This window comes from Cheilinus undulatus, linkage group 13, assembly GCF_018320785.1.
Source record: "Cheilinus undulatus linkage group 13, ASM1832078v1, whole genome shotgun sequence".
NCBI classification, from domain to species: Eukaryota; Metazoa; Chordata; class Actinopteri; order Labriformes; family Labridae; genus Cheilinus; species Cheilinus undulatus.
In genome coordinates, this window is record NC_054877.1 from 16861051 (window position 1) to 16878256 (window position 17206).

The 17206-nt window shown below is 38.5% G+C and overlaps 1 protein-coding gene across 2 annotated transcripts in view; it reads left to right on the forward strand.

Annotated features, from left to right (window-relative positions):
- LOC121520187 (macrophage mannose receptor 1-like) overlaps nt 1-14763 on the forward strand; it is a 34066-nt gene extending 19303 nt beyond the window's left edge. The window contains exons 19-31 of one of the 2 annotated variants that reach the window (XM_041803543.1): nt 962-1062; nt 1186-1328; nt 1491-1596; nt 6075-6202; nt 6655-6681; nt 7106-7211; nt 7336-7565; nt 7649-7814; nt 7902-8075; nt 8177-8293; nt 11721-11876; nt 13756-13782; nt 13870-14763. In XM_041803543.1, the coding sequence (XP_041659477.1) occupies nt 962-1062; nt 1186-1328; nt 1491-1596; nt 6075-6202; nt 6655-6681; nt 7106-7211; nt 7336-7565; nt 7649-7814; nt 7902-8075; nt 8177-8293; nt 11721-11876; nt 13756-13782; nt 13870-14075 (1687 nt within the window). In that variant the 3' untranslated portion in view covers nt 14076-14763. Of the gene's footprint in view, nt 1-961; nt 1063-1185; nt 1329-1490; nt 1597-6074; nt 6203-6654; nt 6682-7105; nt 7212-7335; nt 7566-7648; nt 7815-7901; nt 8076-8150; nt 8294-11720; nt 11877-13755; nt 13783-13869 lie in introns of those variants that run through there. The other variant, XR_005992769.1, reaches the window with a different exon arrangement.
- Nucleotides 14764-17206: the final 2443 nt, after the last annotated feature.

Sequence of the window (17206 nt, forward strand, 5' to 3'; positions counted from 1 at the left end):
GGTGGGCCGCCATGGCCATTTTTTGGTCCCAGTCCAGCCCTGGCAGCAACCATTGGATACAACAGCAGACCCCACCCGTAATGAAAGCAAACCCATGTTGAGGCAGGCAGGGAGAAGAGTGAAAATGTCTTTTCTGTCATGAAAGCCTTACACTGTGGCTTTTTGCTTTTGTTTAAATAAAGGAATGTTGCACAAGGCCCCTGTGGCTATATTCGCGCTAATCACGCCACTAGCAGCCATTGTATACCACCACTCGCAGTTCAACTGACCACCATCCTGTAACTCTCACAAACTCATAGCTACTACTTTAAGCTTACTCTTAAAGGTAAAAGAGAGCCTGCCTCTCAAACCCCAACAGGTAGATGATTCCAAAGAAGGGGGCCGGATAACTGAAGGATCTACCTACTATACTACTTTTAGAGACTGAGGGTACCACAAGCAGGTCAGCATTTTGGGAACGCAAAGATCTAGGTATAATACAGCACAAGGTGCTCTTTAAGATAGGTTGGTGCCTGACCATTAAGAGCTTTGTAAGTGAGAAGAAGAATTTTAAATTCTGTTCTACATTTTATAGCTCAGACAGGAGTGATATGATCTCTTTTCCTGGTCTTAAAAATAAAAGGAAGATTAGATATAGGTCTATAGTTAGCTAGGGAGCCTCAATCAAGAGTTGGCTTTTGAAGTAGAGGTTTAATTACAGCTACTTTGAAAGACTGGCACATATCCTGTGAGTAATGACATATTTATCATGTCCAGAATAAACGTGCTAGCAAGAGGATCTAAGAAGAAAGAAAACAATTTAACTTTTGCTCGATCAACGCTACGATCAACAAAGCAACTGGAAACAGGAAGTGATGCAATACACTCACCATACGTCAGCACTTCAGTAGGAAGTGATCATAAAGGAGTTAAAAGTTTTTTGTTTTTTTTTCATAAATCATGACCTTTTGTGTTCAAATAGGTGGATGGATGGTTCTCCATTAGCGTTTTTAAGGTGGGATGATGGTCAACCTCATTTCCAGAACAATGATGAAAATTGTGCTGTCATGACCTCCTTTTTGGGTAAGTAATATGAAAAATGTCTTACAAGCAGACTTAACTAAAATCATTTTAACAGGTCATTAAATGTAATATGTTTTAAAGTTAAATTGATATTTTGATTTTCATTCAACTCATGGCCCACAGGGTTGTGGCACAATAGTCCTTGTGGGATCCAGCGTCTATTCATCTGTAAACGTAATAGTACACCACCAGCCCATGCCACTGTACCTCCTCCAGTTATTACAAGAGGTGGCTGTCCACAAAACTGGAAAAAATTGGACTCAAAGGTAGAGGTTCCTCTTGATATTAGTTACTTGGCAAGACTGAAGTGTTGCACACAATCTTATTTCTATGTGAAATTGAATGGAGATTTAATCCAATACAGCATTGACACATTTGTGAATAAATGGCAAGCTACTGATATCATGTTCTATTTTTTTTCACTACAGTGTTACCTCATTATAAACAAGCAAAGGGAGACTTGGGATGGAGCGAGGACAAAGTGCAAAGCCATGGGTGGAAATCTGGCTTCAATTCATTCAGACCATGAACAAGGTTTGCTTTTTGATTAATAATTACTTCTCATCAGCATTTTATTCCAAAGAAATGAACATGTATTGATTATGTAGAGTTCTATTTTGAAAAGCTCCTGATACAGCACCACTATACACTGAAAGTCACTTGTAGGGAGATTTATTGAGGTAAAACTTAAGAGGAATGACAGAGCTCAGACAGCAGGGAGACACAGCCAACAAGCAGAAAAGTTGTGCCTGGTGTGAAAGCTGTGATGATGCGTGCAATAACACACATGTGCAGCAAATTCAAGCAGCAAAACATGCTGCCAGTCTAGAACGGCTGGTTACTACATAGGCACGGCAAGGAGCACCGCGGCCAAGAGACATTTGTAGTTGCTTGTTTCTGTACCCAGGTGAGCCAACATCATATATATTTGTAGTTTTAACAACTCACAAAATATTTAAGTGAATATTTCATCAGTACTTTGAGTTACCATTTTCCAAATGTGTTTTGCTGCTCTAGCCTGAACTGTGACCTACATTGCTCATCACTGCTGATTACCTGTGGTATTGCAATGTTTGGTCTGCGTCTGTAAGCTTTGAGAGAGTGTGCAGAAATACAGGAAAATTAACACAAAGGTAATTAACACATCCATATCTATATATGTTTCAAATGAAGAACTTGAATGATCCTTCAGATGGACTGAGTCAAAGTGGGAAATCATCCTGTGATCTGAAGTAAAGCTGAATTATACTGGAAAAAAACAACATTTTGACAGTTTATGTTTCTGCAATATATTGGAAATTCTTAAGTAAATTAAACCAGATAAATGTATCCTCTTTTATGTATATGTATCAAATTAAAATCAATAGTTGTATATTTTTTTGGGGGTCCTTAAATCATTTTTGGACTTTGAATATCACACTGTGCAGCCCTATGTCAGCAGCTCTGGCACACAAACACAGAAAGAGGGAAAAGAAAAGAGAGCAGGAGGAGCTTCTTCTTAAACTTTACAAATATTCTTGCCACGGTTTTCCTAAAATGGCAAATTAACCTGTGCTTGTGATTGTGCTGAAATGTTGCACAGTATTTCCTAATAAGGTTCAAAATGTCGTTTTGTCAACATATTCGTAACGTTTGATAAAACCAGAGCTCTCAGAGTTTTTTAACTCTTGTGGCTTACACCCATTGCACAGCATACACAAAGCTTTAAAGTAAATGATCAGCACTTTTGTGCATTAATGGACCATTTATTTACCAGCATTGGTATTAGTAACTGCTTGTGGTGGGAACCCTGCTAGGCAGTAGGCGATTTGTTTTTTTTTAACAAGGGGGATGCACCTTGTCCCCCCCACCAATCGCGGTCAATCACGCTATCTCAGGTGGACCTCATTAAAACGTTTTGCCTATGAGACGTCATGGTGACTTCAAATGCAAGTCAGAAATCTAACTTACACTTGAATGATAGGCACATTGCTTAAAACGGGACAGTTATTATTTTTTTGTTGTTTTCCTTTGTAGAAATTCAGACATTTGCCATACCTTATTATTCTTTTATTACTGGAGCATTTTTAAAGTAATGACAGACATAGCAAAGCACAAGCATATATTCCAGTTTTCAAAATTCCATAAAAAACTAAATCAAATTGTTAGCAGTAGTTGTTCCCAGAAAATCCCAGCATATTCTTGTACTTTTGGGTGTCTAGGTGTCCCTCTGATTTTCCATGTTATTTTACTGTAGCATTTTTAATAACTAGATGTTAAAATCATAACAAAATCCCATTCATTTCTACACTGGCATATTAAAAATACATTAAAATCTTAGCAAGTTGTGTTTGTATTTAAGTACTGTGTTTAAAAGTAATTAATAAATACAACATTGAATTTAATGCAGTGGACTGAGTTTATTCAGGCAGGATTTTCACATGTTTCTTACAGTAAACTAATATAGCCAGTTAGAGTTCATGTAAGAAAAAACTCATTTAAAAAAAAAAAAAAAATTAACATTACTCAGAAAAATCTATGAATAAAGAACATATAGAGATGGGCACATATACATCAAAAAGTATCTTGTTACAAAAACTTGCTACAAATGTAACAAAATACACATACAGAAAATATAGGATGAGAATTGTAGTTAAAGTACAAATAATTTTTTGTCATTTCAAAATACAAAACTGATTGAACAAACTGATATAAGGCTGCAACAATTAGATAATCAAAATAGCTGGCAACAAATCAGTTAAATGACTAATCATTTTGGTTTTCATTAAGCACAGAGAAACTTTCCACTTTCAGCAGATTAATTTAAAAAACAGCCTACAGCAGCGGTACTCAACCTTATTCTACCCAGGAGCCACAGTGTCCTAAAAATACTTCTGCAAGAGCCACAATCCAACACCAGGGATGTGATGATCAATCTATCCATAGCTGAAATAAAACAGTGAATTGATGGATTATTGTGTTGTTAAATGGGATGAAATAGGCTACATAAAAATATCTGTATAGTGTCAGAAGAAAGGATATTTGACTGATAATAAGCATATTTATATTTCATATTTGGACATTTACTGTAGTTCTGTGACTGTTAACTTAAAGGGATGCTTTCTATTTTTTTCCTCTCATTATTATTGCTTTAGCTAAAGGGGGAGGGCCCCCATAGTGGTCTTTGCCCTGGGGCCTCCAAATGGCTAAAACCGGCCCTGCCTCACACCTGCAGCTCCACCTCACAAATCGTTCTGTCAGTTTGTTGCTTTCATTTTTCTGTTTCCGCCCTTTCGACAGTATTTATCATTGGTACGTTTAAGATCAAATAAAACACCCAAGTTTGGACACGTTTCACTCAATTTTACATTATTTTAAGATGTGATCCGTGTGTGTTTGGCTCGTTGATGATGATGCGCATCACAAAAGTCATCATCAAACACGAGTATGGGAGAGCATCAGCAGGGAGTGACTGAAGAAATGTGTTAAAACGAGGGCATTAGAAGCTTCACCTTGAACACAACAGCACACCTCTATAAATTAACATAAAGAAGAGACAGCGGACGTCCTCTGCACTCTTTTATGCATGTTCCTCCGTCCTGGCCGCACCCAACGGTAATAATACACAAGTTGTCATTTTAATTTGGCAGTTAAAGTCTGTCTTCTTTGTGTGGACTTATATTTATTTATATGACTTATTGCAATCTTTACTGCTGACAGTTTCCACCTTCATAGAGGAATTTCAGGAGGATTTTTTAATAGTAAGCCTTAAAAGAGCCGCAACTGGTCACTAAAGAGCCACATGCGGCTCGAGAGCTGCGGGTTGAGTAGGCTATCACTGGCCTATAGTGTCAAAGTCTGAGCTTCATTTTACACCCAGGAGGAGAGAGGGAGGGTGGTGGGGTAATGGTGCAGGATCAGCGCATTGAACAGGCTGTGTATCCATGGGACACAACAAGTTAACGAAAACAGGGGGGCTAATTAACCAGTGGTGATCTGCTGCAGTTTAATACATAAATGGGAAACTCTGTAAAGGATCAATGAGTCAGGCAGAACATACTCAACTAAGCATCCCTGCTCTGCCCTGACAGAGAGGGGATGGCAGGTTAACAAAGAGGATGCATTTTGGTCATTTTGCTAATGAGGGGGATGCCATCCCCCCTCATATCGCCTACTGCTGCTAGGATCAGCCTTGCGTAACTGAGTGTCACCTGCAGTGCCGTCACCTGTAGCCTGAATGTACATGTAGTAGACATACAGACTCTTACTGCACAGTGCTCAGGTCTCTGGCTTTTAATGTGATGTAAGACAGGATTAAATTCAGGTGAGTCACGGAAATAATGGAGCCTTGTGGTTTTGGTTTGAATCCAGTGACAAGGAAGTGGTGGCATGATGTGCATCAGGTAACGTGATAAATATGGCGCAGATTCTCCTTGTTACTATTATGCATGCGCATATCGCCATTAAACAATCACTGAATCATTCAGTCCAAGTCTGGAGGATTTAAATATTAAACTCTGTGTTTGACATGGATGCTGAATCCTTTGGGTACAGAAGGTGGGGACTTGTGGACAGTGTTGCGGCACAGTTCAATTGTCAGATGTATGTGGGTGCACAAGTGCACATGGGTAACTTCCACATTTATGGCAGTATAATGAATGCTGAGTAGTATATTTAGGTTTTAGAACATGTGCCTCAAAGTAGGCAATTTCATTTCAGGGAAGACCTTTCTTTTTTAGTGAGATGATGCTAAACCGGATTCTGCACTTATCAAAGCAACATGACGTTGACGTGAAAGGATGAGGGTGTCAAACTGGCCTGCCTGCCACCATGACTTAAAAATGATTGGAGTATTACAAGAAATAGATTATGACAAAGGAGACCCTGAACTCTTAAGTACCTGGATTCCAACGCCAACTATAAATGAGAAAACACCTCCAAAAATACTGAAACTAGTCTCCTTGTTTCCAAATTCTCAAGACATTTAGAAAAATATCTTGTCTGTAAATCATCAGTGTGTGTATCAATTTCAGTGTTTTTGAAGGCTCACATTGCTGAGGCACCAAACACAGACCTGTGGATTGGTATGCATAATAAGTATGGTCAAGAGTTTTACTGGACTGATGGTCGACCAAGTCGATATTACAGTTGGAATACACAGGTAAGTGGACACATTTTTTGTAATTTAGTGTTAAACTAGAAAAGCACTCGGAGAGCGCAGACCTCCACCATTAGCCCTATCTCCTAATAATAAAGAATCCTTTAAAAAATTCCTGGATCCAGACGGTGATCCGGATCAGTCCCAAAATCTAATCAGTTCTGCCTTATGCTATTTGTGATATTTCCTGAAAATTTCATGAAAATCCGTCCATAACTTTTTGAGTTATGTTGCTAACAAACAATCTAACCAACAAACAAACTAACAAACCCTGCATAGGCTCCTTGGCAGAGGTAATAAAAGACTTCAGAGCTGCACTACAAAAGATTAAAAACATGTATTTTTTCTGTTGCTGCAGCAGGTGTTGTGACCATTGGCGTAAAACTATATTGTGTAAAACATTGTTCTGACTGTTTCTTGAAAAATTCTGATATCCTGACTTTTTTTCATTGCAGCGACCATCGTTTTTCCCTCGTGAACAGGTAAATGTTTTTTGACAGAAAACCCTGTCTTATGTGGAGCCCTGTTACATCCCATCTTGCTGATGAGTGAGGTTTGTGTGTCTGGCACACAGAGACATTTATATATATTTTAGTACGTATTATGACAAAATGTTTTCTCATTTAATTTGAACTGTTACACAAGTTATACTGTAACACAAAGACAGCCTCCCTTTTTGATTTTGGATTCATGATATTTTTAACAAAGCAGTTCTCTGTGTGTTTAAGATTGAATCTGGAGTTGTGAACTTCCAATGGTTTTAAGATAAGATAGTCCTTTATTAGTCCCACAAGGGGAAGTTCCAAATCCAAAGTCTTGCTTCTAGTTGCAGAACATTGTTGACATTTTCTCATAAAATGATCCTGGAGCTTATCTGCCTGTCCCCTGATCACTGTTGTGTTTCAGCGACAACACTGTGTTGTGATGACTAGTGAGCCCACAGAAGAATTAGGAAAATGGACAAGAAAGTCCTGCAATGACACCAATGGATATGTTTGCCTTCGGAGTGTTGGTGAGTCTATTTCTGTCTATGCTTTGCCTTCCCCAGTCATCATCATGACTTCCTCTATACTTCTAATCAAACACAAGCGTTTTAATTATACACAAGAATAAATGTAACTTCTTGCTCTGAACAGACCCTGCTCTGCCAGACTCCCCTGAACCAACAACCTCACAGTATGTCCAAATCTTCAACGACTCTGTCAAGGTGAACACTAATAAAATGACCTGGTATGCAGCTCAAAAGCACTGCAAAGATGATGGGGCCTCACTGGCTAGCCTGCGAAACATCTGGTCAAAGACATACATTGACCTGATCACTCTGAATCTCAAGGCTCCTGTGTGGATTGGACTGAACACATTAGAGGTACAAAGCAGAATGCCTCTCAAACTGCACATATGAAAAATCACTAAAAACAATGTTCCACTTTGTTCCATCTTTGCTTTTAGACTGGTGGATATTTCAGGTATACTGAAGGCTGGTATCTCACTGTAACCTATTGGAGAGGGGGGGAACCACTAAGTGGAAAACCTTGTGTTTATGTTGACGTGGGTGGAATGTGGAGGACTTCAGAATGTGATCAGAACATGGCCAGTGTTTGTATGAAGAGCACAGGTAGGGCTTTTATACTGTATAGTTGAATACACTCAGCTGTGCTGCTTAATGTTGACATGCATCTCCTCTGTTTGGCTTCACCCATAGATGTGCCACCAACAGAGTCCACTGAATTTCCGGGAAAATGTCCTGATATTCCAGAACAACAAAGATCAGGAGGAAGACACCTGTCCTTCTGGATACCATTTAAGGGTAACTGTTACCTCATTTGGCCACTCACAGAAAGTTGGCCAGATGCATCTGCTCATTGTGCAGCAAATGGTGAGAAATTTCCATTAATCATCCGGGTAACACAATTAATCAGTCATTTGCATCTTGCTGTAATTCAAGACCTAGTGTTTTATGTTTGTTTGTTTGTGAAGGGGGATCTCTTGCCAGCATTGAAGATCCCTTAGAGCAAAAGTTCATTGAAAACCACTTGAAAGTGTATAAAGACAGTCAGAGTGCTTTCTGGATCGGCTTGTACAGAACTCACAGAGGTAAACCTACATTTTTTTTTTCCTCATAACCAGAACACCAAGAGCTCCTTTGTTGAACGTAAGAAGCAAAATAGGGTGTACTAAATAAGATACAGAAGTTCCTTTTGTTGTATTAGTGAAGTAACAAGGGTAAAAAGTAGCTGCATCAAAATAGGCATATCATAAAAAAGCTCAGCAATTACACTTTAGAGGTCTTAAAACACCTTAGCAGCCCAATAGGGACTACTGTCTATGTACAGGACACACTGAATAATACAGAACTCATCACTTCTAGGGACAAACTTGTGAGGAATTACTGCAGCTTGTTTGGACAGATTATTTGACTAACTTACTGTTTCCAGTGTGTGCTTATCTTCAGGTAAATTAGCTTGGATAAACCTGGTCTGAAGGAAGTCAAGATTGATTGAAGGGTTACTGGATTTAATGATAACTGTAATAAAATTTCTCTACAGTTATGCCATTCAAATTTTAATTATCTCTTCTATTGTGATCTATTTTCACCTGTACACGTTGCGTACCTTTAAATGTCAGCTGGAAAAAACAGTGTAGGACTAGCATACCCTCTCTAAAAAAGTAATCATACCAGTAAGTTGAAATAAATATACATTTCTTAGTTATTCAGTTTCACACTACTTTCACTATGCTGTAACTTAACTGCCCAAAATACAATGTTAAATCTTACATATTCCCGCATTAGTGTAACATAGTGCAGTGGCACTATTTCATCCAGTTTCATCAAGACTACGTGAGTTGTGTCAACACATGAAGTGATGTCACAAAACAGGAATTAGTATGTGCTTCATGAAAAGTTAGTCAGCAGTAGAGAACGTCTGTCTTTGGGGGTTTTCCTGCATATAAAATGAAGAGTTGGCTGCCTACAGCAGATTTCATGCTACCCTCAAAGCCGTGATGTAAGGCTGTCACTTTATATTCAAGATTCGAAATTCAAAGCTCCCATCTGAACTGTTTGGGTTTGGTTAGAAAGTGACAGGACCAGTCAGCGTCAAGGGGCAGTACTTTCAGGCATAATGGAGTCATGACGTAAGCAAGCACCAACAAGAGGCCAGTGCAATCATGGTGGAAGACGATAGCGTGGATGCTGCTAAAGCGCCAGTTTAATCAGAACTTGACGATATTTCTTTGTTAAAAGACGAACAAAGCACAGCATTGAGTTGTTTTCTTTTCAAAAACAACAACAGTCTACAGTCGCCATAGTTCGCATTATGCTGTTCTCTGTGGAGTTTAGCTCTGAAATGGCTATGTCACATGTTTTGTTGCTCTGATTGGCCAGGACAGATGTGACAGACATAACGTTCACAATTTTGTTCTTCAACGGCTCTGCCCTTTCCCAAATGCTGTCTATGAGAGGTTTACATCTGGTGTGCTAGGTTAGTAATGAGCTGTTTGAAGTCAAAAAACACAATCTATCAGCGCACCATGACGCCTGAAGTAGTTTGTCTTTTGATCCAGCAGATAAAAAAGCAATTAACCTAGCAAGCATGTCTTTGCTGGTGGGAGGAAGCCTGAGAAAACCCACGGAGATCATGCCCATTCCACACAGAAAGGCCCTGACCAGGAAGTGAACTTCTGTTAGCCAGTGGTTTACACAAAACAACTATATGAGGTTTTACAATTGGTCAATATGATGATTGCAGCATGTTCTGGTGACCCGTGGCCAATAAATGTGGCTTTGTAAGATATATATTAGAGTTGAAAAATGTAAGGGAAAACATGAATGAGGAATTTAAAAGATAACAAGAAAATCAATTCAGAATTATCATGTATAAAAGTATCATTAAGCCTGGTAGTTGGACATCTTTCTTTTTCTTTATACTTAATTTTTCTTAATTATCTTAAAGACAAAACATAACATCAATAATGAAAAAAAAAAACAAAACAGTAAGACTTTGCCAAACATTAAAAATTTCAAATTACAGGTTACAATACAAGTTACATAGGGATTTTAACACGTTATTTTAGAAAATGTAATCAGAGCTTATAGTAAAGGAGTGGTACATGAAATTGTAATAATATGAATTTGCCTAAGGCAGACCGCCAGGGGTGTTATTTATTCTTTTAAGTATAATTTTAATTTAGCCCATCTTTTTATGTATAAATCATCTCTCAGTCTGAAATACAAAAGTCAATCTTTCCAACTCATGAATTTCTTTGATCGTTTCAACCCAGTCATCTGTTGTGGGAGGATCTATCTCTAACCATTTATGGGTGATGGCCTTTATTACTGCTACTGTAAATATTTTCCACGAGCATCTGTCACATCCTGTTATTTATCAGGTAGATCACCCAAATAAAGTGATGTAAAAGTCAAGGGGAGCATCTTTCAAATCGTATTCTATCAGTGAGACAGCCATTTATTTTAATTCTTGCTGTAGGAGCAGTGTATAATGTTTTAACAGTATTGGTAGATTTTTTTAGTAAAGCCAAATTGACCCAAAAACAAATGTCCCCAATTAACATAGTCTAAAGCTTTCTCAGCATCAAGACCAGCTAGTGCAGCATTTGTTTTAGTTTCTCTTACGTTTTGTATTAAATGGAAAGAGCATCTAATACTATCTTATACTTGGCGACCTCGAACAATTCCAGTTTGATCAGTGTCAATTAGATCAGAAACAAAGGAACCTAGGCTCTAAGAATTGAAGCATACAGTTCATAATCCTGATTCAAAATTTAAATTTGTCTGTATTAGATACATTGTGTTTTGTCCCTTCTTTTTTTGGGTATAACTGGAATGGTAGCTTAAGTCCAGGAAGGTGTTAGAATTGTGTTCTTTTGTTGGAAGCTCCGAAGAAAGACAACAGAGGGGATCGGTCTCAGGTCAACAGCATTTATTCTGGTCACAGGTAAAACATGTGCTCAGCGCTGAGGTCTCAGAAAGAATGAGCCCCGATACACAAAAGAGATGAACACTTATCTTCTTGGGCCTCGCCCCGTACAAGGGGTTGGTCTTTTAGCGGTCCAGTTCATACTGGTCTAGGGCCCTCTTCTATCATGGACTGCGCCAACCTGTCAGCCCACGTATATTCACTCCTTTATCTATCAAAATAGTGTGTGTGTGTTGGTTTCAAGACGTGTAGCTAACGAGCAGTGGAGGAGACATAGTTTTAGTAGATACAGATATCTCCTGTTATTCAGAACATCCTGTGCGCCTAAAGATTACAAAGCAGCATTGTTTTAGAACACAGGATCAGCAGCATTATACACTAACTTCACAAAAGCAAAAATCCAGATATCCTTCAAAGGTCATGTAGACAGTTTTTCAAGTGCCCAGTTAAATAAGTTAAGGAGTACCTGAGTCAAGTTGGACATCTTTTTAAACCATGGCCAACAAAAAACATCTAAAAGGTTTTTATTCTAGAGGTTGATACTCCTTACGAAGGAGAAAAATGGAATCTCTTCTTTTCCCCAGGCCAGTGGCTGTGGTTAGACGGAAGAGCTTTGGACTACACTAACTGGGATCATGGTGAACCGTATGTCAGACGATATGCAGCACTAAGAATCTCAGATGGAAAATGGATCTCAGGAATGGGCCAACGCAGAGGGTTTATATGCAAAACCCCTAAAGGTGAGATTAACATAAAAGTTGTGTTAAATTAAATTCATGTTTGTGCAGTAACGGTGTACCTAAATGTAAATTAGGGCCACTGTGGGGAAAATTAAAATTGAAAAATACAGTCTGAATTCCCAAGTTGTACAAATGTAAACAAAGCCTGGATATTCTCTGAGATGACAGAGGTAAACATGTAGAAGAGAAAAATCACACCATTTTGAGTGGAAAAGCGGCTGTAAATGACAGAAAAATTCAAACAAATCTCAGACTTTTAAAATAAAAATCCTACAACTAATTCATGAGATGTGTCAGAATTGTCTTGATAAAATCATTTTAATAGTTTCATTTCATGCTTTATCCCCAAAGGTTGTCATACTACCAAATTTAAGACTTCGACAGGATATCAGTTTAAAAAAACACAAAAAAAGGTATTCAAAGTAGTGGTGGACAGTAAACCAGTATTAATATCAGCACCGGAAAAAATTTCTGCCACAGAATGGATTTTTTCAACACCGTCATCACCGGTTTAAAGCCTAGGTTGTGCTGTGATCCACGCACGAGGCATATCTGCTCCCACAGCTGGTGGAGTGAGTGATTTGTGACATTTGAGTCCAGTCATTTAAGCTTGCAAAGCAGATGGATATGCCCGTTTCCTTGTTTCTCACTGGCGAATCCATCTTGCAAAGCTCCTGTCTGAACCGTGTGGGCCCAGTTAGAAAGTGGCAGGACCAATCAGCGATGAGGGCCAGTACTTTCAGGCGCGGTGGAGTCGTCACATAAGCAAGCAGCAACAAGTGGAAGAGATTAGCGTGGACGCTGCTGGAACATCAGTTTTATCAGAACTTGACAAAATTTCTTCGTTAAAGGAAGAAAAAGAACAGCAGTGAGTTGTTTTCTTTTCAAAAATGACAAAAGTCGTGTACTAACATGTCTATAGTCGCCATGGTCCACGTTATTCCTCGGTAGCTGCGCAAGCGCATCTCGGTTGCCTACGTTATATGTTTTGTTGCTCTGATTGGCCCGTAAAGATGTGACAGACAGAACATTCATCTAATCATGCTTAGTATTGAAGGTTTCCTAGATGGATGTGTGAAACACATCCATCTGGCGTGTCAGGTTACCAGTCATTAGCAGTAGCATAACATGTAGTCAGGTAACAGACCGAACGTCACCCACTCTTGTCATTGTAACTAAGCACAGATAACAGACAAAACAGGTGTTCTTTCCTCTCCAAGTTTGTCAGTCAGTGTGCCATCTCTGTCAGCCTTCCTGGGGCTTGAACACAAGCTGAGTGCTGCTTTGGCTGGTCTCGGTTCGTCTAGAGCCCAGTGCTGCAGCTTTTCATCTTATAATGGCTTAAACAACCATTTGAAGGTGTTTTTAACTTATGAGTTTCTTTTCTAAGTCCACAGTGAGTCAAAAGTCCAGGCTGCAACATTAAATGAGTTTAGAAAAGCTGCTGTAAACTAGCTGCAAAAACTTGCCGGTACAGCAGCTAAGTTAAGTCAATGCCAAACACACTACTTCCATCAAGTGCTTCACAGTAAAAGTCTGTGGCTGTTATTTTTCTGAAAAAGCACAGGCCGAAGTAAACCTGGAAAGACTTAAAAAAAAAAGAAGTTTCTTTGCTCCCATGCTTAGACATAAATTGAGTATGCCATCAAAGGCTTGTTTTAAGGCAAGAAGGAGGTTTATAACACTTGAATCTGGATTTAAAAGCATTATTTCTTTTACATATTTTAATGCAATATAATATCGTTATCAACAAAGGCAAGAAAAATACTGTGATATAATTTTTAGGCCATCTCGCCCCGGCCAAATTTTAAGAGTATAATATTGTTGAAAGGATTTGCCTCTTGACATAAATGTTGAACTGTGTTTGTTTTCTTGCTAGTACTCAAAGAGGCACCAACAACACCTGGTAAGTCAGATCTATGTCTGAGGACTTATTGTAATAATAACGCTTTAAAGTTTTCTCTGACGCTTCAAATGTATTTCTTTTGTACAGCAAGTCCCATGGTGACCCTTCCAACCCACAGCAACAGCATTTTACCAGTTGTCTCCATCATTTGTGTGACTGCCGTAGTGAGTGTCATACTCGTCATCTTTTTTCTCTTGAAGAAATCTGGCCGCCGCTTTCATGTCCCTAAAACACCATCTACCTTTTCCAACCCAATGCTCTTCAGCAGAACACAGTCAACCTCATCTGATTGACACAGATTAGGTGGAGAGGCAAGTTGAAGAAGAGAACCCTGAGCCTGGTGTAACATTGTGATTTAATGCAAGCAAAAACCTCATGGTTGTTGGCAGGGGGCTGATGGTACTGATTGGTATGAGATTGAAAGTTTTCTTTTTCTTCACCCTTAACAGTATATACATATATCCCTAAAGTTGACATAGAAGTTGTTTCAAGTAGAAACAGAAATGTGTCAATGAGTACATTTTCATGTATACTAATAATCTAATCCATCCATGGACTGTAGTTTTATAACCATTCTTTGTCTGATTAAATTTCAGTAATAACTAATGCTGATTTGCTGAATAAACTCTATAATAACATCAAAGTTAAGGGGTCTGTGATTGTTGTGTGTGTATTGTAATAACTGCTGGCTGCTAGGGTCAGAGTATAATCTCAGATCTTTTATAGTACAAACATTGATTAAATGCTATTTTTTTTAAAGTTTTTATTTGGTTGCTTTAATGTTTTTCACTGTGAAGGATTAATTCAGATTCCTAATTTTGTTTCATTATATTAATAAATATGCTTTTATTGTAAATATTTTGACAATAGCTAAACATTTATTTTACAAAATCCCAACAGTGTTGTACCAGTCACAGAGATCACTTCAACAAGCAACAATATTACGACTACCAATAAAAACCAAACCTCCCTGTCATAAGATGCAGTTGTCATGGTGATGTTTTTGAAGGTAGAGTGAGCAGAGAATTTTACTTGCTGTTAAGGTTAGTAGTGTTTCCAGAATTGTAAAATGAGTTTCTTGGTACTCGTGCTTTTCATGACCATGCTAGAAGATCATTTTAGCAGTCCAATAATGAAGTACAATTTAATTATCAATCAATATTTATATAGCACTTTTCATACAAGACAATGTAACACAAAGTGCTTTACAAACAGATATTAAAGAACATATGACCCAAACCCACTCTGCCTAACCCTCTAACCCACTCCCTCTGCAATCCATACTGGCAAAATACATTGTAAATAAAAGACACTATAAGAACAGAAAACTAATGTACCCAGTACATACTGAGGAAATGCCATCTTAAAGTTTTAAAATGAGGAACACTGGGGATTAGGTTAAAGTGTAGAATAAAATATTATCAAATGAAATAAAAATAAATTCAAATGAATTAAAATAAAATAAAAGGGTGCTGTAATAAGAATAAAAACACTAAAAGGTTACTCAGGGCAATATGCCCAAATAAGAAAATAAGACACTTAAGAAGAACTTGGTGAAATATGATAAAACAAGAGGAAACTACAAAAAGATTATTCTGAAGCTGATGAGTACATTAAAGCCAGACTAAAAAGGTACGTGTTGAGTTTGCTTTTATAAACATTAACATTAGATACTGCCCTCAGGTTCAATTACCTGATGTTATTAGCTATTTCCCCACTTGATGTCGTATTGGTGTAGGCATTAGTCTTCATCTCACCACAGTACGTTGATATATCACACTTACATTTCCATGTTGTCAGCCAATGAATTACAGCTAACAACTATTTTCAGCTATGAGTGTGTTGAGAGACAATTCAGCACAAGAAGCAACACAGCAACGAACACCGCATCAAAAAATGCTTTCCAACAAATGTCGGGATGCATGATATTATCAGGAGATATCAACATTTCTGCAGATATTTACCATCAGTATTTTGGCTATAAAAAATAGCCTATACCAGCTGTAAATATTGGCCGTATGAGAAACTAAATTAGGGAAGTTTAAGCTGGACCAAATATCTGCCAGTGTATACAACCAATATATGACAGTCTACTGCAAATATCAGCTGTATGTACAAATACAGCTGATCCACATTATTATGCAAACAACATTTTTCTCTGATGTTCTAAATATCAATGCAAATGACAGAATATTTTTCAAGTCATCAGCAGTTAGAGTATAATTCAAATGTTTTTGAACAAACTTCATAATGATAACTATTTTTTTTTAATAAAAACCTCAAAATGCACTTTTCCACATGTTCCACATTATTAAGCAGGCCACAGGTTTCAGCAATATGGGAAAGAAAAAGGATCTCTCTGCTGCTGAAAAGTGTCAAATAGTGTAATGCCTTGGACAAGGAATGAAAACATTCGATATTTCAGGAAAAATTAAGCATGATCAACGTACTGTGAAGGAATTTGTGGCTGATTCAGAGCACAGGCGGGTTTGTGCAGATAAAGACATAATGAAGAAGGTTTCTGCTAGACAAATTCATCAGATTAAGAGAGCAGATGCTAAAATGCCATTACAAAGCAGCAAACAAGTATTTAAAGCTGCTGGTGCCTCTGGAGTCCCACCAACCTCAAGGTGTAGGATCCTCCAGAGGCTTGCAGTCGTGTATAAACCTACTATTCAGCCACCCCTAACCAGTGCTCACAAGCAGAAATGGTTGCAGTGGGCCCAGAAATACATGAAGACTCATTTTCAAACAGTCTTGTTGACTGATGAGTGCTGTGCAACCCTGGATGGTCCAGATGGAGGAGTAGTGGATGGTTGGTGGATGGCCACCATGTCCCAATGAGGCTGTGACGTCAACAAGGAGGGGGCAGAGTCATGTTTGGGCTGGAATCATGAGGAGAGAGCTGATAGGCCCCTTTAGGGTCCCTGAAGGTGTGAAAATGACCTCAGCAAAGTATATAGAGTTTCTGACTGACCACTTTCTTCCACGGTACAAAAAGAGAATCGTGCCTTCTGTAGCAAAATTTTCTTCATGCATGACAATGCACCATCTCATGCTGCAAAGAATACCTCTGTGTCATTGGCTGCTATGGGCATAAAAGGAGAGAAACTCATGGTGTGGCCCCCATCCTACCCTGACCTCAACCCTACTGAGAACCTTTGGAGCATCCTCAAGCTAAAGACCTATGAGGGTGGGAGGCAGTTCACATCAAAACAGCAGCTCTGGGAAGCTATTCTGACATCCTGCAAAGAAATTCAAGCAGAAACTCTCCAAAAACTCACAAGTTCAATGGATGCAAGAATAGTGAAGGTGATATCATAGAAGGGCTCCTATGTTAACTTGGAACTTGTCCTGTTCAGATGTTTTTGATTGAAATAGCTTTGATTTCAGTAAATATGACCCCCTGATGCTGCAATTTCTA